The sequence below is a fragment of the Podarcis pityusensis genome, assembly GCF_964106645.2.
Source record: "Podarcis pityusensis genome assembly, chromosome: 4".
Classification (NCBI taxonomy): domain Eukaryota; kingdom Metazoa; phylum Chordata; class Lepidosauria; order Squamata; family Lacertidae; genus Podarcis; species Podarcis pityusensis.
The window spans coordinates 86601654-86622792 of NC_138027.1; the positions used below are offsets into that span (position 1 = coordinate 86601654).

A 21139-nucleotide genomic window follows, 5' to 3' on the forward strand; every position below is an offset into this window, starting at 1 on the left:
GTTCTGTGATATTCTGAAATAGCACATTGTTATCTACATATCATGAAATGGTTTCATATATTCTCACCCATTTACTTTGTCTGGGTCTAGTTGATCCTTATGTTCTTTTAGGAAAACTCTCAAATGCACCCCTTCCCCCAATACGCACAATAGGGTGATGGTGAAACACTACAGTACCGTTCAGCCTTTTATTATGGGCAAATACTTGTAAGTAGTACATGTTTTTTTGGGAAAAAACATTTTACGTACTTGCTGCCTTTTGGGAGAGACAGGAGGTGAGTACAGTGGTTCCTCGAGTTACAAACGCCTCCGGTTACAAACGCTTCAGGTTTCAAAGTCCGCTAACCTGGAAGAGTTACCTCGAGTTGAGAACTTTGCCTCAGGATGAGAACGGAAATCATGTGCTAGTGGTGCAGCGGCAGCAAGAGGCCCCATTAGTGAAAGCACGCCATTAGTTAAGAACAGTTTTAGGTTAAGAACAGACCTCTGGAACAAATTAAGTTCGTAACTAGAGGTACCACTGTAGTATGGTTAAGTCCAGATTAGGAGTTACTCTTGTTACTGGTTTCTCTTCAGTCATTACTTAATAAATTGTATCGGAGTAGACGAAACAGTTCCCTGAATGTATTTGTTTTTCTTAAAAGCTTCACAATGAAGATGATCTTCCAGAATCAGCAGTGGCTGAACAACCTTCCACCTCTACAGAAACTGCACCAGCCTCTCAAATGGAGGCATCTTTACCTGAAGAAGATACTTCACCTCCACCTTACTGTAGTATTGCTGCAGAAGCAGCTGCAACAGCAGGTATTTCCTTTCATTTATATAACTTCAGATATTTTTAGCAATGCTGGAGCAGTAAATATAGCTTGAATAATCTTTTCAGAAGCATGTGGTGCCGTCATCTCTTCATGCTTCGTTCTGCTGCCCTTTATAAAATATGATCTGCTCTTTTCTTTTTGTACAGGACCCCAAATGACTTTGTGCTTAATAGAGCAAATAACCAGATTAAATTAATGTTCTTTGTGATATGGATTTGTCTTGGATGCCTTTCTGTCTATGTATGATAAGGCTAGCATGTCTTATTTGATTAAACTTGGTCCACAGTCCTAACAGGGCAGAGATATGAGGAATCAATTGTACTGATAAATATATAAAACCACCCTCACTCAGTATTTCTAGCTATAAGAAACAATACAGCATTCTTAAAGGCTTTATAGACTTGTAGTTCTGACTAATGATTATTTAGCCTCTAAAGCATGAGTTGATGTGTGTGTTTTTTTTTAACAGAAATGGAATCGCCTAATGACTTTTACCCTGTGCCACCTCCATACAGTGTAGCTACCTCTCTTCCCACTTATGATGAAGCGGAGAAGGCCAAAGCTGCAGCAATGGCAGCTGTTGCAGCAGAAGCAGCAGCAGCTCAAAGAGTGAGTGAGCAATCTGTGCGGCATGAAAACATGCAATTTTGAAATACGTAACTTTGGATTGGCTTCAGTATATATTGGATAAAAATCAATTTCTGAAGCAAACTTCATTGACACTTGCTTAGCTTGTTAAAGGAGATAGTAGCTAGCTAAATGAAGGTGGGGTTTGTTTTTATTATTTGTACAATGCACGAGAATGTTTCTGTAGCACTTTATGGAGTAAAAACAAAAAAGACCCATTGACTACTTCAAGCTTTCTTTCATGCTTAATATTAATGAACTCAGTTCATAACTAATCAAACCATGCACAGCCCACCAGCTACAAGAGCTCAGTAGTCCTTTCTACTTTGTGGACCTAGAGAGACAACAAGAGTAGCTCCACTGAATTCTTGGTGGGCCACCATATGCAGTGGTTAAGCTGCATTTAATCTGAAGGGTCACCAGTTACAATGCTAGAGAGTAAGTATATGTCACAGTACAAAACTACAGGTACCTGGCTGCATGCACATGCTTAATAATTTTGCTGGCACATAGGAATTTTTGCAGGTTTTTATTCTCATTCTTGTTCAAGATTGGTATTATTTATATATATATAAAACTACGGTAGTGCATAAATATTTGAAATGTTTTTCCATCTCTGATGTCATTGTACTGGGCTGTAGGTGGTATTCAACTAAATAGCTGTGCTGTTACAAGGAGATTTCCCTTCCCCACCTCCTTACATGCACCTTGTACCACCCCAAATCTGCTATACAGGGTTGGAGGAATCCCCAAAATTGATTTAGGGGGTGCAGGTACCAGGAGAAATCCTTGCAGTGATGGAATGTTTTGGTTAGCTCTACATTGAATGCAACATATTGTATTCATCTGAATGAAAAGACATTTGCTTACTTAAACAAACAAACTCACTCACTCGCTCACTCTTACACTTAAATGGGGGTAGCATTGGAAACTTCCTGCCCTTTTTAACTACTCTCAAATCTTATAAATCGGATAAGAAAGTGTTTGCTCAAATACAGGGGTTTGCCATCACAGTAACAATGTGATATGCTATCTCAGATAAATGTTAAGACCACAGAAAGCTGTTTTAGCCTGTCTTTTGACCCCAGTTGCCCATTTGTAAAAGCTGTTGCATACTGTGTAGTAGAACACCTTTTGGTGTGACTGTTTCCTCGTGAGTTTTTCATTTCTAATCGGACCAAATAGCAATGATCTATTTCCATGCTAAAATTCTATGCTTCGGAAGTAAGTCCCATTGTACAGTGGGGCTTGCTTCTGAATACAAATGTATAGAAGAGCCCTGTCAGTATTTGAAGTACTGGATCTCTCTCTGTGAGCTATTTTCAATTCCTTTTATATTACATTACATTTAAATTATAATTTAGTTTGCTAGAAACATTGCTTGAATGTTTGACTTGTACTGAATGGCTTAACATTCCTTTAGTTCTTCTGTCTTATTTTCTTTACATGCTTAGCACGGCCAATTTAGGGAGTCTAGGAGTCTGTTTGATGAAATATTCCTGAGCCCACCAGAGGTATGAAACAGTTCTATGAAGTTTAGATTTTGCAGTGAGTTTTCTTCCTGCCAAGCAGAAACAAATGAATTTCTCAATGCCTTCACTCGATGAACTTGCCGCAATTCTAATATCACAATGCTGTATGAAGATTCTCATTAGTCTTCTATAAAGACTTAAATAGAGATAAGGACTACGGAGCACATTGGGACTTACGTTTGATTGTAAGCATGCATGAGATTCTGCTGTTATGAAAATATCCTTTCATCTGCTATAGTAGTGGAAATAAATTTGAAAACATGAGGGAAATAACCAGGAATACCTGGTAAGCTGGGCATCCTTGCTCCAGAAGAGTCTTCACTGTGTGCCTTGTACCACAGCTCCCATCATCCCTGACTATTGACCATACTGGCTATGACTGATGGGAGTTCTAGTCTAAAACAACTGGATAACATCAGTTTGGGGAGCACTGAGCATGGTCATTCAAACTAGTATCATTTCTGTGGGCAATTGAGCCTCCCCTGTTTTAGAGGGTATCTTGCTGTGAACAAGGTTTCTGCCTTTGGATTGGATATTGTTGCAATTTCCAATATTTGGGGCTGGGGTTAGAGTGGGAAATGTATCCAGTAGGAAGGATGAAAGGAAATAAAATGCAATACTTGCTTTCGGTTCATTGAGTTTCTGTGAGGTGTTACTACGCAGCACCTTCATGCTTCCAAATGATGATTGTTTGGTACTTCTAAAATATCAACAAAGGTGTGTTTAGGCTAATTTCTGTCAAATACTTGTTTATGCTGCAGCTACTAAACATTACCAGGCAGAATGCGAAGCAAATATATGTTTGTTATAATGTCTTTCCATATAGTCAAAATAGGTATAATTTTCACTATTATATAGTACATACTAGCAAGTAAAAAAAAGAAAGAAAAGATGATGAATAAATATCTCTTTAATGTAGGGACGCCATACTGCTGCTTAACATTGCAATGGTATGAGCAACAAAACTATGGTACCTCAACTGAAGTTGTATTTTTTAGGATGTTAGCACCCTCTGCTGTCTGATAGCAGCAAAGCTTTTGATTTAGAATATTCATTACACACTTGCTGATGAACTATTGTCTTACATTGGACAATTACATGAGCACATGTTGAATATCTCAATAGAGTAGCTAGAATCAATAAGATTTAAGTTCATATTATTTAGTGGGAATTTAGAGAGAGTCCCTAACTACTATGTGAACAGTTGAGGGTGGAAATCAGAAAATATTTAGATAGGTCTGTCTATGTTTATACCGGGGCTGCTGCAGCATTTTAAATAATGCTCAATAATGTTCTATATGCATCTTCAAAATAAAATATATCCAGGAATGCAGTAAAATTAGGGGTTCTCCAGCTTCTTTCATAACAAAGTTCCCTTAACAAAAATAATCTTCAAACTTCCCAAAGTGCCACTAAGACAACAGAAAAACAATGACAAGAATCCTTGGAAGTTGCTGAGTGTCTTAGCTGTAGTTCTAACTTCTGTGCGTTTTGATCTAACGCTAAAATACCAACTGGATATCTTCTGACCACCTACTTTATTTACTGAAGAGCAGAAGCCAGAAGTTAAGACTTGAAGCCCAAGGCTAGTAAGCATAGGGAGCAGGTTAAACATTGGGCTTTGGTGGAGTTTCATTGCGTCTGTCTCTACAGCGGAAATAATTTTCCCGGAACTGATTTCCTTTTCAATACAGAAGTTGGGGAACCAACTTAGACCTTTCTGCAGTCCCTCAGTAAACTATGGCTCCTCGTTGAGACACATGCTCAACAGAATCTAAAATCTTAATTACTGTAGCAAGACTTAGGGAAGAAAGACACACACCTGAAATTTTCCGTTGAGTTCACTAGAAAGCACACAGGTGTTTCACACTTTAGGGTGTTGTGTTAAATATCCATACATAAACTGGTGGCCCGTTGACATTTTAGTGTTCCCCATAAATGTACATTTTGGGGGAGCAGCCAGTCACTGCTCCCTTCATGTGTGCATTTTTAACCAGTGTCTTTGTCTTGCATGTTACACTGCACCCCAACAACTTGAAATGTGAAGGGGCTCTCTGACTTCAGTGGCTAAGTAATTTTAGAGTGCAACTTTTTCGTAAAATTATGTGGTTCAGTGAGGCCGCCACCCTTTGCTGCTTGTTTTGGTTGACTCTTGAGAGAGACAAAGGAACAACTAGGAAGGAATGTGTGGGCCTAACCCATTAGCTTGGGAAAGAGATGAAGTGCTGAGGAATGGTGAGAATATAGAAGCCATTCATGGGCCTATACCAGGCTTCCTCAACCTTGGATATCCTGATGTTTTTGGCCTACAACTCCCATGATCCCTAACTAGCAGGACCAGTGGTCAGGGATGATGGGAATTGTAGTCTCAAAATATCTGGAGGGCCGAGGTTGAGGAAGCCTGGCCTATATTTCGGTAAGAGGGAGACTTGGTTGGTGAGCAGTTCCCAGGTCTGTATGGGACCGCACTCCTTCTGACGGACCAGATGTGTCATTTGGGGGCGGGGTGTGCTCTGTGATCCATCTTTGCCGAGGGAGATCTGGGTAACATCGATGGCAAGGCATACCTATTATTGGCTTAATTTGGTTCACCAACTGTGACTTTTCCTCAGCAAGGATAGGTAGCCGCCTGATGTATGTGTGTTGGTAATCTCAAATTGGACTACCTTAATGTGCCTTTCAAGAGACAGCTCCACAAGCCATAGCCAGTGCAGAACACCACGCCGCAACCAGGTTGTTGAGTTGAGTACATGGCTGCAGACATATTATGGAGAGAACTACACTGGTTGCCAATTAGCTGCCAGGTCATTTTCAAGGTCTTGTTCCAGTTGGACAGGGCTTCTGTAAGTTATTTACCTAAAGGACTGCCTTCCTCTGTAAAGTCCTGTACTCATACCCCACCCCACCCCACAGCAAGGAGAGAATCCATGGGGCCTGTAGATGCTGCTGAACTCCAGTTGTCATCAAACCGTGCCAGCGTGGTTTGGCCAGGGATGGTGGAATTCGTAGTCAGGCAACATATGGAAGGCTGCATGTTTCCCATTCGAGCATTAAGCGGAAAATCAGAATTTTCTGCTCTTGCTCCTGTGTTCTGCATCCTGCATCCCTCCACTGCCCCTGAAGTGTCCTCTATCAGTTGCTTCGAGCATCTGACAAAGATGGAACTTTTTGTCCCAAGTTTTCCCAGACCCATAAGATTCGACCCTGCCATTACTATATTTGTTTTTATGATACCGTTTTTCTGTTTGTCCTTAGAAATCTTAGAATATGAAGCAATTTAGAAACACTTCAGTAAATAGGTTTAGCTTGGCTTCAGTACAATATTAAAATAAATGATACTGAACTAGGGATTTTTTCTTAGTTATTTTTCTAATTATTGCATTTCATGTTTTTAAATATTTCAGTTTTTCTTTTGTAAGTCACAGAATTTTACTGATGTGTGGCCATGTACACTTAATAAATAAAAATAACTTTTTATGAACAAGCAATCTAAGCAACTGAAGTGTACTTATGTAGTCACCTTGGTTTTTTGCCGAGATACTCCCACTTAAATTAGTAGTTTGAAAAGTATTAATTTAATTCCATGCAATGTGCGTTTATTAATCATCATCATCATCATCTTAAAGGAAGAAGAGTATCCCCCAAGGGACGATTTCAGTGACGCAGACCAGCTTCGCGTGGGCAATGATGGCATCTTCATGTTGGCTTTTTTCAGTAAGTAGCACGTCTTTGTGTCCTCGTAAGCAGCAGTTGTTTGAGGCGTGGGTGGGGAACACCCTTCAGTCCAAGGGCCCCTTCTCATTGCAAAAACTTTCTGACAGCTGCATATCAGTGATGGGAGTGGCCAGACACCCATCACTGTCCATCCTCCATTCAGACATGCAGAAGGTTTCACCAGAGTTCAGGGACACATTCCAGCCAGGTAAAATCGACAGAGGAGGAAGTAGAGGGAAGGGGGAGCACAGAGCCTGGGTTGAGTCCTGGGGACACACTCAGACCCTGAGCCAGAGGTTTTTCCTCCATGGTAAATGCCGCAGGATTCTTGATGTCACTCAGTTGGTAGAGCATGAGACTCTTAATCTCAGGATCATGGGTTCAAGCCTCATGTTAGGCAAAAAGATTCTTGCGTTGCAGGGGTTTGGACTAGATGACCCTTGTGGCCCCTTCCAGCTCTACAGTTGTATGATTCTAAGAATCCTCTCTTCCCAGTCACACAAGATGCAGCATTTACTAATGGAGAATAGAGAAATATATTAAAGTCTTGTTCATACTTTAGCTCTCTTCTCTTCCACACATTAGGCAGTGGCAATGTACGCCACAAGGAGCCACAACCAGCCTTGATCCTCACGTTTTACGATTTTAGGCATATGCGTCAAATTGCAAAGCATGTTAGAATCTTGAGAGAAAGATCTGTGTTGTTAAGAGTTGCCATTGACATGCGGTTTGAGCAAATTTAACTCCATGAGCAGCCAGTGATATATTTGCACTTGACTTCCGAGGCTGGATAAGTGGAGGCAAAGTGTAGGATGATTATCTGTACTCTCAAATATCAGTTTTTACTGACATCAATAACATAGGCTGGGCTCTTGATATGTGGAGCAGGATGAATAATCTTTCTCACCCAGCTCCTATCCTCCTCCCCAGTAGACCAGTGTTATGATAAAAGCGCCTGGTTCTGAATTTACAGTAATTGAAGCATTGTAATTTGAATCCAGTAGTTCCATAGTGTGTCACACACACTGAACATTTCTCCTTATTTTGAAGTTAAATTAATTTCCGTCCTTGCTGTGGATCATGATACGTGACTGCCATCCTGTGACAATTCTCTGTATTGCAGCTGCTGTCATTCATGACTTATATGCAACAAGTGTTTAATGTTTTGCAACTATTCATGTCGATACTTGAAATTACCTGCAATAACTCAGGTCTTTAGCATAGAGATTCTGTGTTTGTATATTAATTGAATACTACAGATATGTTATACAAGCATATCTTTGGGTGCTGTTTGCAAAGTAAAAAAAGCACATTAGAGCAGAGCTTTCCAAACTGTGTGTCACGACACGTTAGTTTGTCAGCTGCAGTCCATGTGTCACACGAAAGCCTCTGGTTTGCTAGTAAAACTGAATTACTGTGTTGCGAAAAGATGCATGCTTAAAAAGTGTGTCACCAACATGAAATGTTTGGAAAGCTCAGCATTAGGATAACGGGGCAGGGGCTTTTTTCAATTCATGTCAGCCAGGTCAGCACTGCCCAAGCACAGCAGATGAGCCACGTATGATAATACCAAATGGTTTCGCCGCCCCGAATTTTCACAGGCAGCAAAATCGGGAGATTTATCAAGCTCTGTGTAGTCACCATATATGGCCTTTAGGCTATGTTCAGTTCGGTGGGTTGCAAGTTGTGCAATCTAGATGTAAACAAGGAACTGGTGGAAGAGTAAAATTACATTTTGACAGCGCTGATTAATGTTTCTGGGAAACTGGAGCAGCTTCTCGAATAGCTGAGTACTCTAATGAAAATAAGAGCTCCACATGATGGAACTTGCCACTTGTAAATGGAAATGTGAGTTTGTGCACCTCTTTAGCACAAGGCATAAGACGTGATGCTCCTTTAAATATTTAGCACACCACTGTGGAGGCTGCTTTTCCTGTCTAGCAGTATTGAGCAATGGGGTGGGGAATACAAAACCTCCCTGCAATTTCTGGACCTCTAGAAAGAAAAGGACCATTAAATCTGTTAATCTTTGGATAGTGGGTTGTGCTTATCCCCAGCAGTTGAAGCCCCTCACTTTTAACAGAGAAATTTCCAGAGACGCATGCAATGTAAAACCTTAAAAACAATGAAAGGGTAAAATATATTCAATGAAAAATACAGATGGAGCAGCCAGCAGCCAGCTAAAAATAGAGTTGAAATTGGTGACCTAAAAAGCCTGTTAAGTGTTTCACCCTATGCTGAAAAGATAAACTTGGTATCTGGAAAATCTTTGGGAAGATAATTCTAAAGCCAGGATGATGCTATAGAGAAGGTCCAATTGCTAATTGCTATCATCCTAACATCCTGGAGGAGGGTCTCTAAGGCAGATCTTAATACACGTTAAAGATCAATACGGATAGTTTGAATTATTCCTGGAAATGAACAGGGAGCTATTTTAGCCATTTTAAAGCGGGTGTAATGTTTTGTTCAACCAGACCCAGCTAGTTTGAAATATGGCTAGATTGCCAACTACATTTTCTGAGAGTTTTTAAAGGCACCACAGTACACTATAATCAACGGGAATGTTAATAGATCATGGATAAATTATCGCCAGGGTATCTGTGTTCAGAAGGGGCTAGAGCTGGTGCATTGCCAAAGCTGGTGAAAGATGCTTTGTGCTATGGAAGCTACTCAGGGCTCCAAAGACAAGGAGAATGCAATCCCATCAAGAACAGGTTGAACTTCTCCTAGAGCAGACAACCCAACTCCTAACACCACCTCCATCTTGTCTGGACTGGATTTCAGGTTTCTGGCCCTCATGCATCACTTACCAGATCCAGGCATCCGTTTAGCATCCCTACAGTTTCACCTGTCTTGCATGAAAAGTGAAAGTGCACCTGGATGTTATCAGCGTGTTGATGACATCTTGCTCCAAATCTCTGGTTGACCTCCCTGGGTATTAAAACAATGAGTGCTTCTTTTAAAGCCATCTTTCATGGGGAAACTTTGTTGTGTTAGAAGTGAGGAAGTCCATATGTCATAATACACTTTTTTGACGCAAGCTTTTTGCTATTTATTGGGAGATCCTCAGAGTTGCTCACTCTAGACATTTGTCAGGAGTGTCTGCGAAGCCTTAGAACAGGGGTCAGCAAACTTTTTCAGCAGGGGAGTCGGTCCACTGTCCCTCAGACCTTGTGGGGGGCTGGACTATATTTTGAAGGGGAAAAAAAGAACAAATTTCTATGCCCCACAAATAACCCAGAGATGTGTTTTAAATAAAAGGACACATTCTACTCATGTAAAAAACATGCTGATTCCCAGACCGTTCACCCATGTCTTAGAACTTTGATTTGGTTCATCCCAGTTCACCCTAAGTATTACAAGCTAATCCATTGCTTCTCTGTTCTTAGCGGTTTCTTTTTTATTGTTTGCTTTTACCTTTTAAACAGTCTTAAATAAGTATCTTGATAAAGTCAATTTACATACAGACACACACACATATGAATTCAGCTAAAAGAAATGCATTTAAGTTTTAACGAGGCGTACGTTTCATTTTAGTGGCCTTCATTTTCAACTGGATTGGTTTTTGCTTATCGTTCTGTATAACGAACACCATAGCAGGAAGATATGGTGCCATCTGTGGATTTGGGCTGTCTCTGATCAAATGGATTCTCATTGTTCGAGTAAGTCTCTTCCAATTACAGATTTTAAAATGAATTTTAAAAGTACTTTTTTTGTTTAAAATGAATATTGGCAGATAATTATGTCCACTTTGATCAAGAATCTACTTAAAGGACCAAGAATTTGTTGTAGTTTAACGCAACAAAATTTGAGTTATATGGGTTTTTTTGTGACATGGGAACTTTTGCCTTTATAGTTGTTTTGTTTCATTGGTTATCTTTTAATGCTTTAATTTTATTGAACTATGATGTTGATATTTCTGCAGATAATTCAATTTAGGCAAGAGGAACAACATGTCTATCAAGTAACTTGGTAGTTTGTGTATTCCATTCTAGCTAGTCATTATTATAAGACCTACTATTCACATTTAAGAATTGGTGTCTGAGTTTGCTTTCCCCCTCCTCCCTTCAGATCCCTTTTTCATTTTGGGCCATGCATTTTGGATTTTTTGGCCTGAAGTCTGGAAGTGTCCTCTTTTAATTGATTGTATTTAAGCTGTTGTGGGACAGGGTACAGAAGCTCCCAATAAATGATACAACATGGTACCTTTTTGCTCCAAACCATTAAAAGCTTTTCTAAGTGCTATTAATGTTAAAATTTGGGCCCAGGTTAGGCGTGAGGGTCTAGGCACGCCTAGGGCACATGGGTACCAGCAGCTACTTAAGGATGCCACAGATTCCCTGCTCCTGCCACATTTTTGAGAGGGTTTCAAAGGTGAGACAAGAAGGTCACATCCAAAGGAAAGCAGTGGGAGCAAAGGCAGTCTGTTGCAGTTAACACAGCAAGAGCAGTGTGCAGAGACCCCCTTAAAATTGCTCAGGCATGGGAATTTTAATAGATGTCAGATACTTGACCTGTTCTGTCTACAGCTATTACAAACCTTCCTTGCTGGCCTGTTTGGGTTTCCTGTAGCTCCCCTCTTTTTGCCCACAGCCTGGGGAAATCTCGGACTTACAGCAGGCTTAAGCCCTTTCCAGTGTGTGTCCTCTACTGCACTGCAGTTGCATCATGATGCCAAATCTAGGTGATATAAATAGGTGGGACCACACAAAAACAGAGGCAAGTGTACTGCTTGGTTGCAGTTGGCAGGAACAGGTTGTTCATGGCCCTATGAGACACTCATAGTTGGCCAAGCTATAATAATGTGGCCATCTCTTACTAAAGTTTAGTGAATGTGTTGTAATACTGTGGGAAGCTTTTCTGCATTTGATGAAGGCATATTGTTAGACCTTGTTGGAAGTATTTTTGTTTCTACTGTGTTTTCTTTTTGCAAATGCCATAAATACACTAACAAGCTTTAAATAATGGAAATGCTCCATTAGCCAGTTTAAAGGATTATGTGCAAACTGGCCTTATTTTTCTGCTATGTAATCATTTATAAGAGCATTTGGCCCTGCCTTGTTTAAATGTTTGACTTAACATACTGCATACTGCATCAGCCAATTAGCCAATTATTTACTGACACGAAATAACCTAGAGTTGATTGGCAAGTTGGGACAATTGTAGCAACAGAGAAGGAAGTGATTGAACAGCCCCTGCTTGACTAAATTGTTTCTTACCACCCTCTAAAAGTTGCAGTGGACGTTCTGCGTTACTTTTGAGTTTCAGGCTGTAACTGTGCTGAGTTCTTGGAGACATTTGAGTCAACCCTTTTTATCAGTGAAGCATGCAGTCTGCAGTCTGCTGAAGGCCAGATACCTGTCTCCAAAACCATCGCACCCTACCCTCCAGCTGCCTGTTCAGATTCCCACATCACAGAGAAGACAAAACTGTCTACCGTGCTCGCTAACAGGAACGATTGAATTGGCCCTTCAAGGTTCATTTAGCTGCGTTCAGCTCACTGCTGGGAACTGAATGCAGGAGAATCTAGTTTGAAAATGAAAAGAGTTTAATGAATCAGGGGTCTTTATGGAACTGGTATTCTTGGCAGCGATTATCAGTAGGGGGTGTACAGAAGGTCAAAAGCTCTCCTTTTGTGGGGTCAGCCAAACATCCCCATCTGATAAGATTAAACTAATGTGACTTTTGGTGTTAATATCGAAAGCAGCAGGCTCCTGTAATGTGTTTGAGATGGCAGACACGGGGCGGGGGGGGGGGGGGAGAGACGGATTTACAAACGCAACCATTATTATGGTGACTGTCTGATTCTAATGAGCAATGCTTAATAAACCATTTTTTCACAGGTTGGTTGAGACTTCTTTGCTTGCAAGAAAGTAAAAGAAATAACTCCTCTTTTATTCTAAAGCTGCACAGAGTATATTTGTCTTTCCAAATGCACCAATTGTGATTTTTTATTTATTTGTTGTGTATGTTCTGTAATGTCTTAGATATGTATTTCCAGTAATCCTAATATGTTACAAGCATGATATGAAATGTAGCTAACATGTTGGGGGCTTTTCTCCCCTTCCAGTTCTCAGATTACTTTACTGGTTATTTCAATGGACAATACTGGCTTTGGTGGATATTTCTTGTACTTGGTAAGTCCCAATCAAAAACTTTACTTTTTGAATTTCCAAATAACTTGATAACTGAGTAGAACAATCCTAACTGGGTTTAAGAAAGATTGGCAGTAAATTTGCACATGTATGCTCATTGAAATCAAGGGCTTACTGTAGCAGTGGTAGAACTTATCACAGATCAAGCACGTTAGATAGTATTTCCATATTGCCTCTTCACAGACAAAGTAATTTTCACAAGAGGCGGTATCCTCAACGTTCTGTTTGAAAACCTGTTTTATATTTTTCATCCTCTGTGGGTTTCATTGATACTCTGTTTTACTACCACTCCTTTTTAAAAGTCAGAAAAATAGAAGTCTGTTAGAGACAGAGGGTAGATTTTTCTGAATTATTTTTTACGTTTTCTAAATCTGAATAAGATGACGCTTATTTCCGAATTGATCTCATTATGTTTAAAACACAGCATCATAACTGAACTAAGACTATTCAAGTATATAAGGTCAAAGTTTACGTATAAGCTTTCCTTTTAAGATACCTAGTTTTTATAATTATTTTCTTGGACTATATGAATGGTTTTGAATGCGAGTGTGCCTGTCACTTTGTATTCAATCCATGGAGGTATCCTTTTTGCCTTAGAAATGCACTGTGCATTAATCATTATTCACTCAGGCAAGGGGAAGGGCTTTATGCTGCTGAACACAGTGCTTCTGTTCCCTCAATTTTCTTTTGAAAAGCTGTCTGCCGAGCTTCAGGCTTCTGGGGCAGCTGCAGGGAAGGTTGCTGGGGAAAAGAAGGCTTTTAAAAGTGTGTTTGAGCATCTATTGTACGTCCGAAGCTTGGCTCACTTGCTTGGGTCAGCTGGTGATCTTGCCTTGTGGTGTAACTATCACCCCAACTATTTACAGCTTATTCCTAACACTTTATTTTAAAATTCCGTGCCAACTTTCTTGAAACGGCCCATAAACAATAAAATATAAGAACTAAATGTAAACAGTGGCAATTTATAGATGCACCACTGATGCAAATAAATGCCCATATAGCCCATACATACCGTGGCAGAAAAAGCAAGGGTAAAACTCAAGTCTAATTAAAATTAAGGCCGTTGATTGATTCAGTAATTTATCACCAAAATCTTAATATAGGTTCCTTTTGGAGATACTGTGATTGATTGCATAGGAAAGTTAAGCTTTCATCCTACTCGCCACATATTTTTAGCTTCTCTGTACAGTGTCCGACTTCCTACTTAGAAAGCCTGCTTAGGAAAGCACCCTTTCCTTGAACTTGCCAAGGTATGTTGATGTGACTGTGACTCTATAAAAGTTCCTTGGCATACATACTGAAAGTGTAAAATGGCAAATCGTTGTAAGCTTGCTTCCTTTCAATTAGCATGAGAATGCATCTTTTAATCAATGTTTCACATTGCACCTCTGCTTTCAGGTCTCCTCCTATTTTTCCGAGGTTTTGTTAATTACCTGAAAGTCAGAAACATGTCTGAAAGTATGGCAGCTGCTCATAGAACAAGATTTTTCTTCTTGTACTAGAGGTAAGCACCGTAGCTCCTTTCGTAGGTAAGTACTTGGCACAGAAAATGCCTTCAGCCAAATTGCTTTCTCCGTTTTGCACACTTGGGCATGCATGCACAAATATTGCCTTATATTGCTTGATAGTTGCCTTTGTTTTTCAAGCCTATTTCTGCAATGTCAGGGTTGAGTTTCCCCATTTTATTTTTTTTTAAATAGCAAGTCCCATGCATTCCTCTGACGGAAAAGCAAGCAGTTAATATCTGATTTCCCCAACTTTATTAAATGTTGTAAGCCTCTACATAAATGCTTGACTCTTCTGTAGTGAGGATAAATCAACTCCCTAAACACCTTTTTAACATTTGGCAGGTGTAACTATTATGTCTTCAAAGTCTATGAGCATTTAAACTTCAACCCACATTCAATAGAAAAGAGATATACCAGGCCTTAACTGATGGTAGTATGGTCCCATTGAACATTGACCATGATATTTGCATTCCCTTTTCAGTTTCCAGTTCACTTATCATAAGGCTTTTGCAAGGATTGCTGACAAAATGCAAGTTAGGCTGGCATTATTATTCCATATTTCAGTTTTGGAGTGTGTGTCATGTGGGCTGAGAAAATAGCAAGGTGCATAAAAGTAGCTTGCATGTTCATTGCCAAAGTGCGATTTGAATGAGCGGTTTCCCTTTGCAACACTTGCGGTCCTAGTATAATATTCATATCACAATACTGACTCTTTCCAAACATGCTCATCTCCCTGGCCAAGGACGAGGATGTTTAAACTGCACCATCAGTGTGCAGTGGTGCCTTACAGAATTATGCCAGCAATGTAGATGGGTTCCTGTTTCCCAAGGAGCTTAAAATCTAAAAGGGAGGGTGGGGAGAGAGGGACAACAGAAGAGGGAAGAATGTGGGCAAATGCTGTTGCAAACACTTGAAGTTTGGATGAGGATTAAGAGGATAAACAAAAAGCCATGTGGAAAAGGTGGGTTGTAAGGAGGGATTTGAAGGAAGAGAGAGGTGGCATGCACAACGATCACTTTCCGGAAGGCTCTTTCATGGGTGGGGGGGAGGAAAGAACAGAGTAGTTTAAATGCGTAATAGTCTGATTTATTGATTCATCCGGCTTATTTCCTGAAGTTTGGGCCACAGCGGTAGTCATCCCTATATTCAAAAAGGGCCTTGCATGCGATCCGGCTAGTTATAGACCAGTTAGTTTGCTACCTGTAATTAGCAAATTATATGCAAAGCGTCTTTACAATAAGCTAGTTGATTGGATAACCAATGAAGCTATTTTTGCTGAAGAGCAAGCAGGATTTAGATGAGGCGGATCCACCATAGACCATTGCTTTGTACTAGCCCATTTTATAGATAAGTATGTTAAGAAACCAGGTAGTGTGCTATATGCAGATTTGATTGATCTGAAAGCTGCATTTGATTCAATCTCTCCAGTAAGACTGTGGGATAAGCTGAACTCTTCCAAGTATAGATAAAATATTGTTGCTCTTGATTAAATGTCTGTATAAAAACACAGTGCTGAAAGTGTGTTGCTCGACAAATGGGCAGCTCTCAGGATCCGTACTAGACACAAAGGGAGTTAAGCAAGGTTGCATCCTAGCTCCCACGCTGTTTAATTTATATATAAATGATATTGTCCAGAGTTTGAAATCCCCAGAGTATCATGCCCCTAAATTGACCACAAAAGCTATCTATGTTATTACATATATATAATAATATATATTATTATATGCAGATGCATAGAAGGGATAAAATGAGGAAAGGGACCCCAAATATAGTGTGGTAAGGCTGTGTTTAAGGCAAAGACTATCTTCACACTTAAATAGTTATCAATATTCAGTATTAATCTGTTATAATATATTATTCTATACTATAATCTAATATTAATCTGTTATTACTCTTTGTATCACTGTCTGAATATAATTCAGGGGATGCAGATAAGAATGTAGACCAACCAATTTAATATGGCTTCAGAATAATGTAAATGAGCTGTGTGCTTGTTTTCAAAATGTAGCCCTTAAAGCATAGGTGAAAACAACATCATAGCATAAATTCTCAATAAAAACAGCTGAATGTCTGACCATTCTTGACATGGAATAGGTAAAGGGACCCCTGACCGTTAGGTCCAGTCGTGGATGACTCTGGGGTTGCGGCGCTCATCTCGCTTTATTGGCCGAGGGAGCCGGCATACAGCTTCCGGGTCATGTGGCCAGCATGATTTAAGCTGCTTCTGGCGAACCAGAGCAGCACACGGAAACACTGTTTACCTTCCCGCCAGAGTGGTACCTATTTATCTACTTGCACTTTGACGTGCTTTCGAACTTCTAGGTTGGCAGGAGCAGGGACCAAGCAATGGGAGCTCACCCATTGCGGGAATTCGAACTGCTGACCTTCTGATCAGCAAGCCCTAGGCTCTGTGGTTCAGACCACAGCGCCACCCGCATCCCTTGACATGGAATAGGTAGCAGTCTGTAAACCGTGTCTCCCAAGGGTTTACACACCTAAGATGTTTCCAAACAGAGAGCTTCCCATGGGCTTTAGAATGAATCTTGAGTTTTTCTGAAGGAAGGGAATTCCACAATCGTTGGCCACCACCCTAAGGTGGTGGCCAGTCACATTTCTGATGGTGGTTACACCTGCAGGAAAAGCCTTGCTTCCTGTTCTTAACACCTGGGAAGGAATGTAGGGGGGAAATGCTCACTCAGATACCATAGGGGGAAAGCATATGGGGTTTTAAAGATTAAAACACCTTTAACTTAGCCCAGAAACTAATTTGCCTCCACTGGAGTTCTTGTTGTAACGGTGAAAAATTCTCCATGTACTGAAATATCCCCAAGGGACTATATTCACATACATATTTCAGAATGCAGTATTGTTAAATATGTTGTTTGATTATCCCACTGATTTTTTAGTTAACTAAAATACAGCTCTTTTCTTTTATTCCCAGACTGCATCGACCAGACATTCCTTTCTCATACCAATGTGAACTTCCAGCCAATCTGTAACCTTCCAAGCGAATAGGGAAAGACGACTACTAGAAGCAGGAGATAAATTTGAAGCAGGATCTTTTTGCCGCTTAGGGAATGACAGGGTGGTCTATGCTTAAGTGCCATTTCTGTTCATTCCACTAAATATTTATATTAAGCATTGCCTTTTGTCTTGCACATATGCATATGTGCTAATTTAACAAGAACTTTAAAAAGAATAAATTCCATGCATATGGTCTGCTAAGCAGTTGAATACAGCCAGACTTGACTAATTTGTGTTTTGTATCTGGAAGATTTAAAGTGGTAACTTGTTTTCACAGTATTATGTACTATCTACTTAACAGAAGTTTCATTAAGTACAAGTAATTTGTACTGAATGACTCACAGTAAGCCACTCAGACTCTGTTAGTATGTAAATTGCATTCATCCAATTATGCACATAAAAACTGCTCTATCACATGATATGTAGTTCTATAAACACGCATTGAAAAGCTGTCGAGGGCTAACCAAGGTTTCCTAGTGCACTTCTCTTACACTGGTGTGAATTTGGGTCCCCCCCTCCATACATAGATGTGGGCCATAAAAGCAGTAGCCTTAATCACTGCCATTTTAAGCCCAATTTGAACACATTCTTAAAGTAAGCATATACAGTAAAAAAATCTGCATGTGCTATAGTTCGTAAAGTCCCAATATTTGATCTGATAATTATATTACAGGAAAGTGTAACACCATCCCATGCTGTTCTAGTGATCTAGGAAACTGGAAGAGAGATTGGAGCAGTAGCCTCAGTTATCAGATCAGGAAGTAATGGGATTGCTCTCTCTCTTCCTATGTGGCCTCTCCATTATTTCTGCCTTAGCAGAGCAACATGGGATTGAGCCATGTTGGATCAGTGGCTGCGCTGTTCCCAAAACATTCCCACCAGCCCTTAAACTTCAAAAAGAAGTGTCCGGATTACAAACAATGGCAAAACGTTAGCAATATCACTTCTTCTCCAATGTCTTACCAGTTTGATGTGCATACGGGTCTTTGGGGCTGTGTAACTTTATGAGCATTAAGCCCTGCAAGAAAGCTTTTGGCAACAATCTGTACAGAGCCAAAAGAATTAAGATGTGCATCAGAACAATGATGTTTCCTTAAGGGCACAAATTGATGGATTTTGAGTCCCAGTCCTGCGGGGGGGAAATCTTACACTCGTTTCACTGTCATGTTCATCATCTCATTGGAAAGGCTAGTGTAAGATAATTGCTAGTCTGATCCTGCACTTTTTTTTAGGTAGGTAGACCTCTACCCCACTCCTTTTTCTCACCCTACAATCATTGGCTCTAACTGGAGATCAGGACTGTACACTCTCTGACTCCGACTGCACAACCTCCACTCCTCTAGGTGAGTTTGTCAAGGAGCCCTGCTCCATTCCAGGTGAAAGGAACAGACATTGCACACCACCAGTGGATGAACAACCTAGTTCTTTAAGCTGGAGTGTCATTTTCCCTTGTTGTTGTGTTTTGTGGGAGTGTTTCCATAATCGCCGTTCCTTAACCCCAAAGGTTACTCGCCATGCTTTCACAGGAATGATGTTAAGTTTAGGTCAATTCCATTGGGCACATTTTCATTTTCCTTGCAGAAATACAAGCAATTCGCCATCAGTGGTATCCGCACCATAGTAATGATGGCCCTCCCGTGCAAAGGAATATATCTAGGGCTTTTTATGGGGAGGCAAATGTTGAAGCACATGTGTTTCTTCCCCAAACATCTCTGGGACTCTGCACTCTGGCATGACGGGAGACAAAATCTCCCAGATATCCACAAACAGCTCTCATCTCAGTTGCTGCCAATCACTAATCACTCTGCGTTTGGGGAGTGGTAGATGCACATTTATTCTTTTGTTTGTTTCTTAATTTGAACTCTTGCATTTTTAATACTAATGTGTAGAGGAATTATATGTCTCATTTAGTGCTGTATCCAATTTTGTATCTATTGTATGCATAAGGTTTATATTCTGTAATATTTCAGGATTAATAATAATTAAAAAAAAGGCCGAAGAGTTTGAAAGCAAAAGCCCACTACTGCTTTTCATGAAAACAAGATTCTCTTGGGAATTCCCATGTGTTTCTCTCTGAATTCATCAGTATTTTTTCTATGATTTTCTCTCCTCTCTATCTCTCTTATTTATCTTCCTTTTTTTGCATTATTTGTTCTCATAAGAGGCAGGTGAATAAAAGTTTTTGTTTTGGAATAAAGGCTCCTGGTTTTATGTTGCACATTAGGAAACTCTGCTGCAGTTTCTATCAGGTCAAATGGTTTGTCTGGATTCTTTCTGCTTGGTTCCATTTTTAAAACTATAAATTTGTTACAGTGTTGTGGAGGATTTGTAAACTGTGTGTGTTTGAGAGAGAGAGAGAGAGAGAGAGAGACAGAGAGACAGAGAGAGAGAACATACTTGTGTGAGTGGTGTTTTTATCTAAGATCAAAGCTGCTGCTTTGGTGATCACTCATAGCTGAGTAATATTGTCTTCCATGAATATGGTCTTAACAGTGAGTCCGTAAGTGACTGTGGAGGCCAATTCTGGATCCACACTTCCTTCCACAGTGGGGACATAGGTTTCTGGGTAGTAGTTGAAGGTTTGCCAAACATGACTTCCTCTTGGCAAGTTTCTCCCTTTCGTCCTGACACCATTGGTAAAGGCTGTTCTCCGACTGGAGCACTCGCAGGCCAGTGTTTCCCAATTGTCGGTGTTTATACTACATTTTTAAAGATTTGCCTTGAGAGAGTCTTTGAACCTCTTTTGTTGACCACCAGCATTACACTTTCCATTCTTGAGTTGGGAATAGAGTAGTTGCTTTGGAAGACGATAATCAGGCATCTGCACAACATGACCAGTCCAACGAAGTTGATGTTGCTTTGACACTGGTGATCTTTGCTTCTTCCAGTACAGTGGCATTAGTGATGTGTAAGTGATGTGTAAAATTTTTCTGAGACATTGTTGATGGAATCTTTTCGAGGAGCTGGAGATGCCATTTTTAAATGGTCCATATTTCATAAGCATACAGTAAAGTTAGTAGTACAATAGCTTTGTAAACAAGCATTTTGGTTTCCCTGCAAATGTCCCAGTCCTCAAACACTCAGATACTAGGGGCAAGGCACTAAGGGAGAGTCTCTTGGTTCCCCCATCCCGGTGGCAGTGTCCTGTTTTTAAATAACTGTGTGCACAGAGAAAGAAAGAGACTTGATATTTGCCCACAAGGGAAAACATACAGGGATTTGAGATGAGTAGAAAAGTTATTTCCCATGGCTAGAAATAAATCATTTTAAGGTGACTTCCTAGGTTTGCTGCTGCTTATAAGAAACTGGTTCCTGCCTGGAAACTGCAAGGCAATAAAGGAATTTCTCATTCGGAATGATCTTGCTGCGGAAGTGACTGCATTCGTTATTCTTCCCTGAGAAGTCAAGCCTGCAAGTTTCTGTTGTATATATGTACTTTGCAGTCCCCTTAAAAATAATGAGGTTGTAGGGCTAAGTTCTTGAATCTATTGTGTCTGCTCCACACCTACACCTGCCCCAGAGTGGATTATTTTTAAATGAAAGATATAGATGAGACATTATTTAGAATCAGTTTCCCCCATGTATACTCCATGTGAAAGTGTTCAGCTAAATAGGAGCTTCATTCTACCTACAAGTGCAGTCCAAAGCCCTTAGAAGTGGGAGGGCAAGTAATAATGAAATGAATTATTTGGGTTTCTCTGTACAAATAAGCAGACATTGAAAAACAGTGCATGCTTCAAGATGCAAGAGCTCAGAAGTTT

General features: G+C 40.2%; 1 protein-coding gene across 4 annotated transcripts in view; it reads left to right on the plus strand.

Annotated features, from left to right (window-relative positions):
• NDFIP2 (Nedd4 family interacting protein 2) overlaps window positions 1-19575 on the plus strand; it is a 51861-nt gene extending 32286 nt beyond the window's left edge. For 2 of the 4 annotated variants that reach the window (XM_081003267.1, XM_081003268.1), the window contains exons 2-9: window positions 645-804; window positions 1288-1427; window positions 2900-2959; window positions 6604-6691; window positions 10229-10353; window positions 12762-12828; window positions 14245-14350; window positions 17296-19575. In XM_081003267.1, coding sequence (XP_080859393.1) covers window positions 645-804; window positions 1288-1427; window positions 2900-2959; window positions 6604-6691; window positions 10229-10353; window positions 12762-12828; window positions 14245-14348 — 744 coding nt within the window. In that variant the 3' untranslated portion in view covers window positions 14349-14350; window positions 17296-19575. The remainder of the gene's footprint in view (window positions 1-644; window positions 805-1287; window positions 1428-2899; window positions 2960-6603; window positions 6692-10228; window positions 10354-12761; window positions 12829-14244; window positions 14351-17295) is intronic. The other 2 variants (XM_081003269.1, XM_081003270.1) reach the window with 1 other exon arrangement.
• The last annotated feature ends 1564 nt before the right edge of the window (window positions 19576-21139 follow it).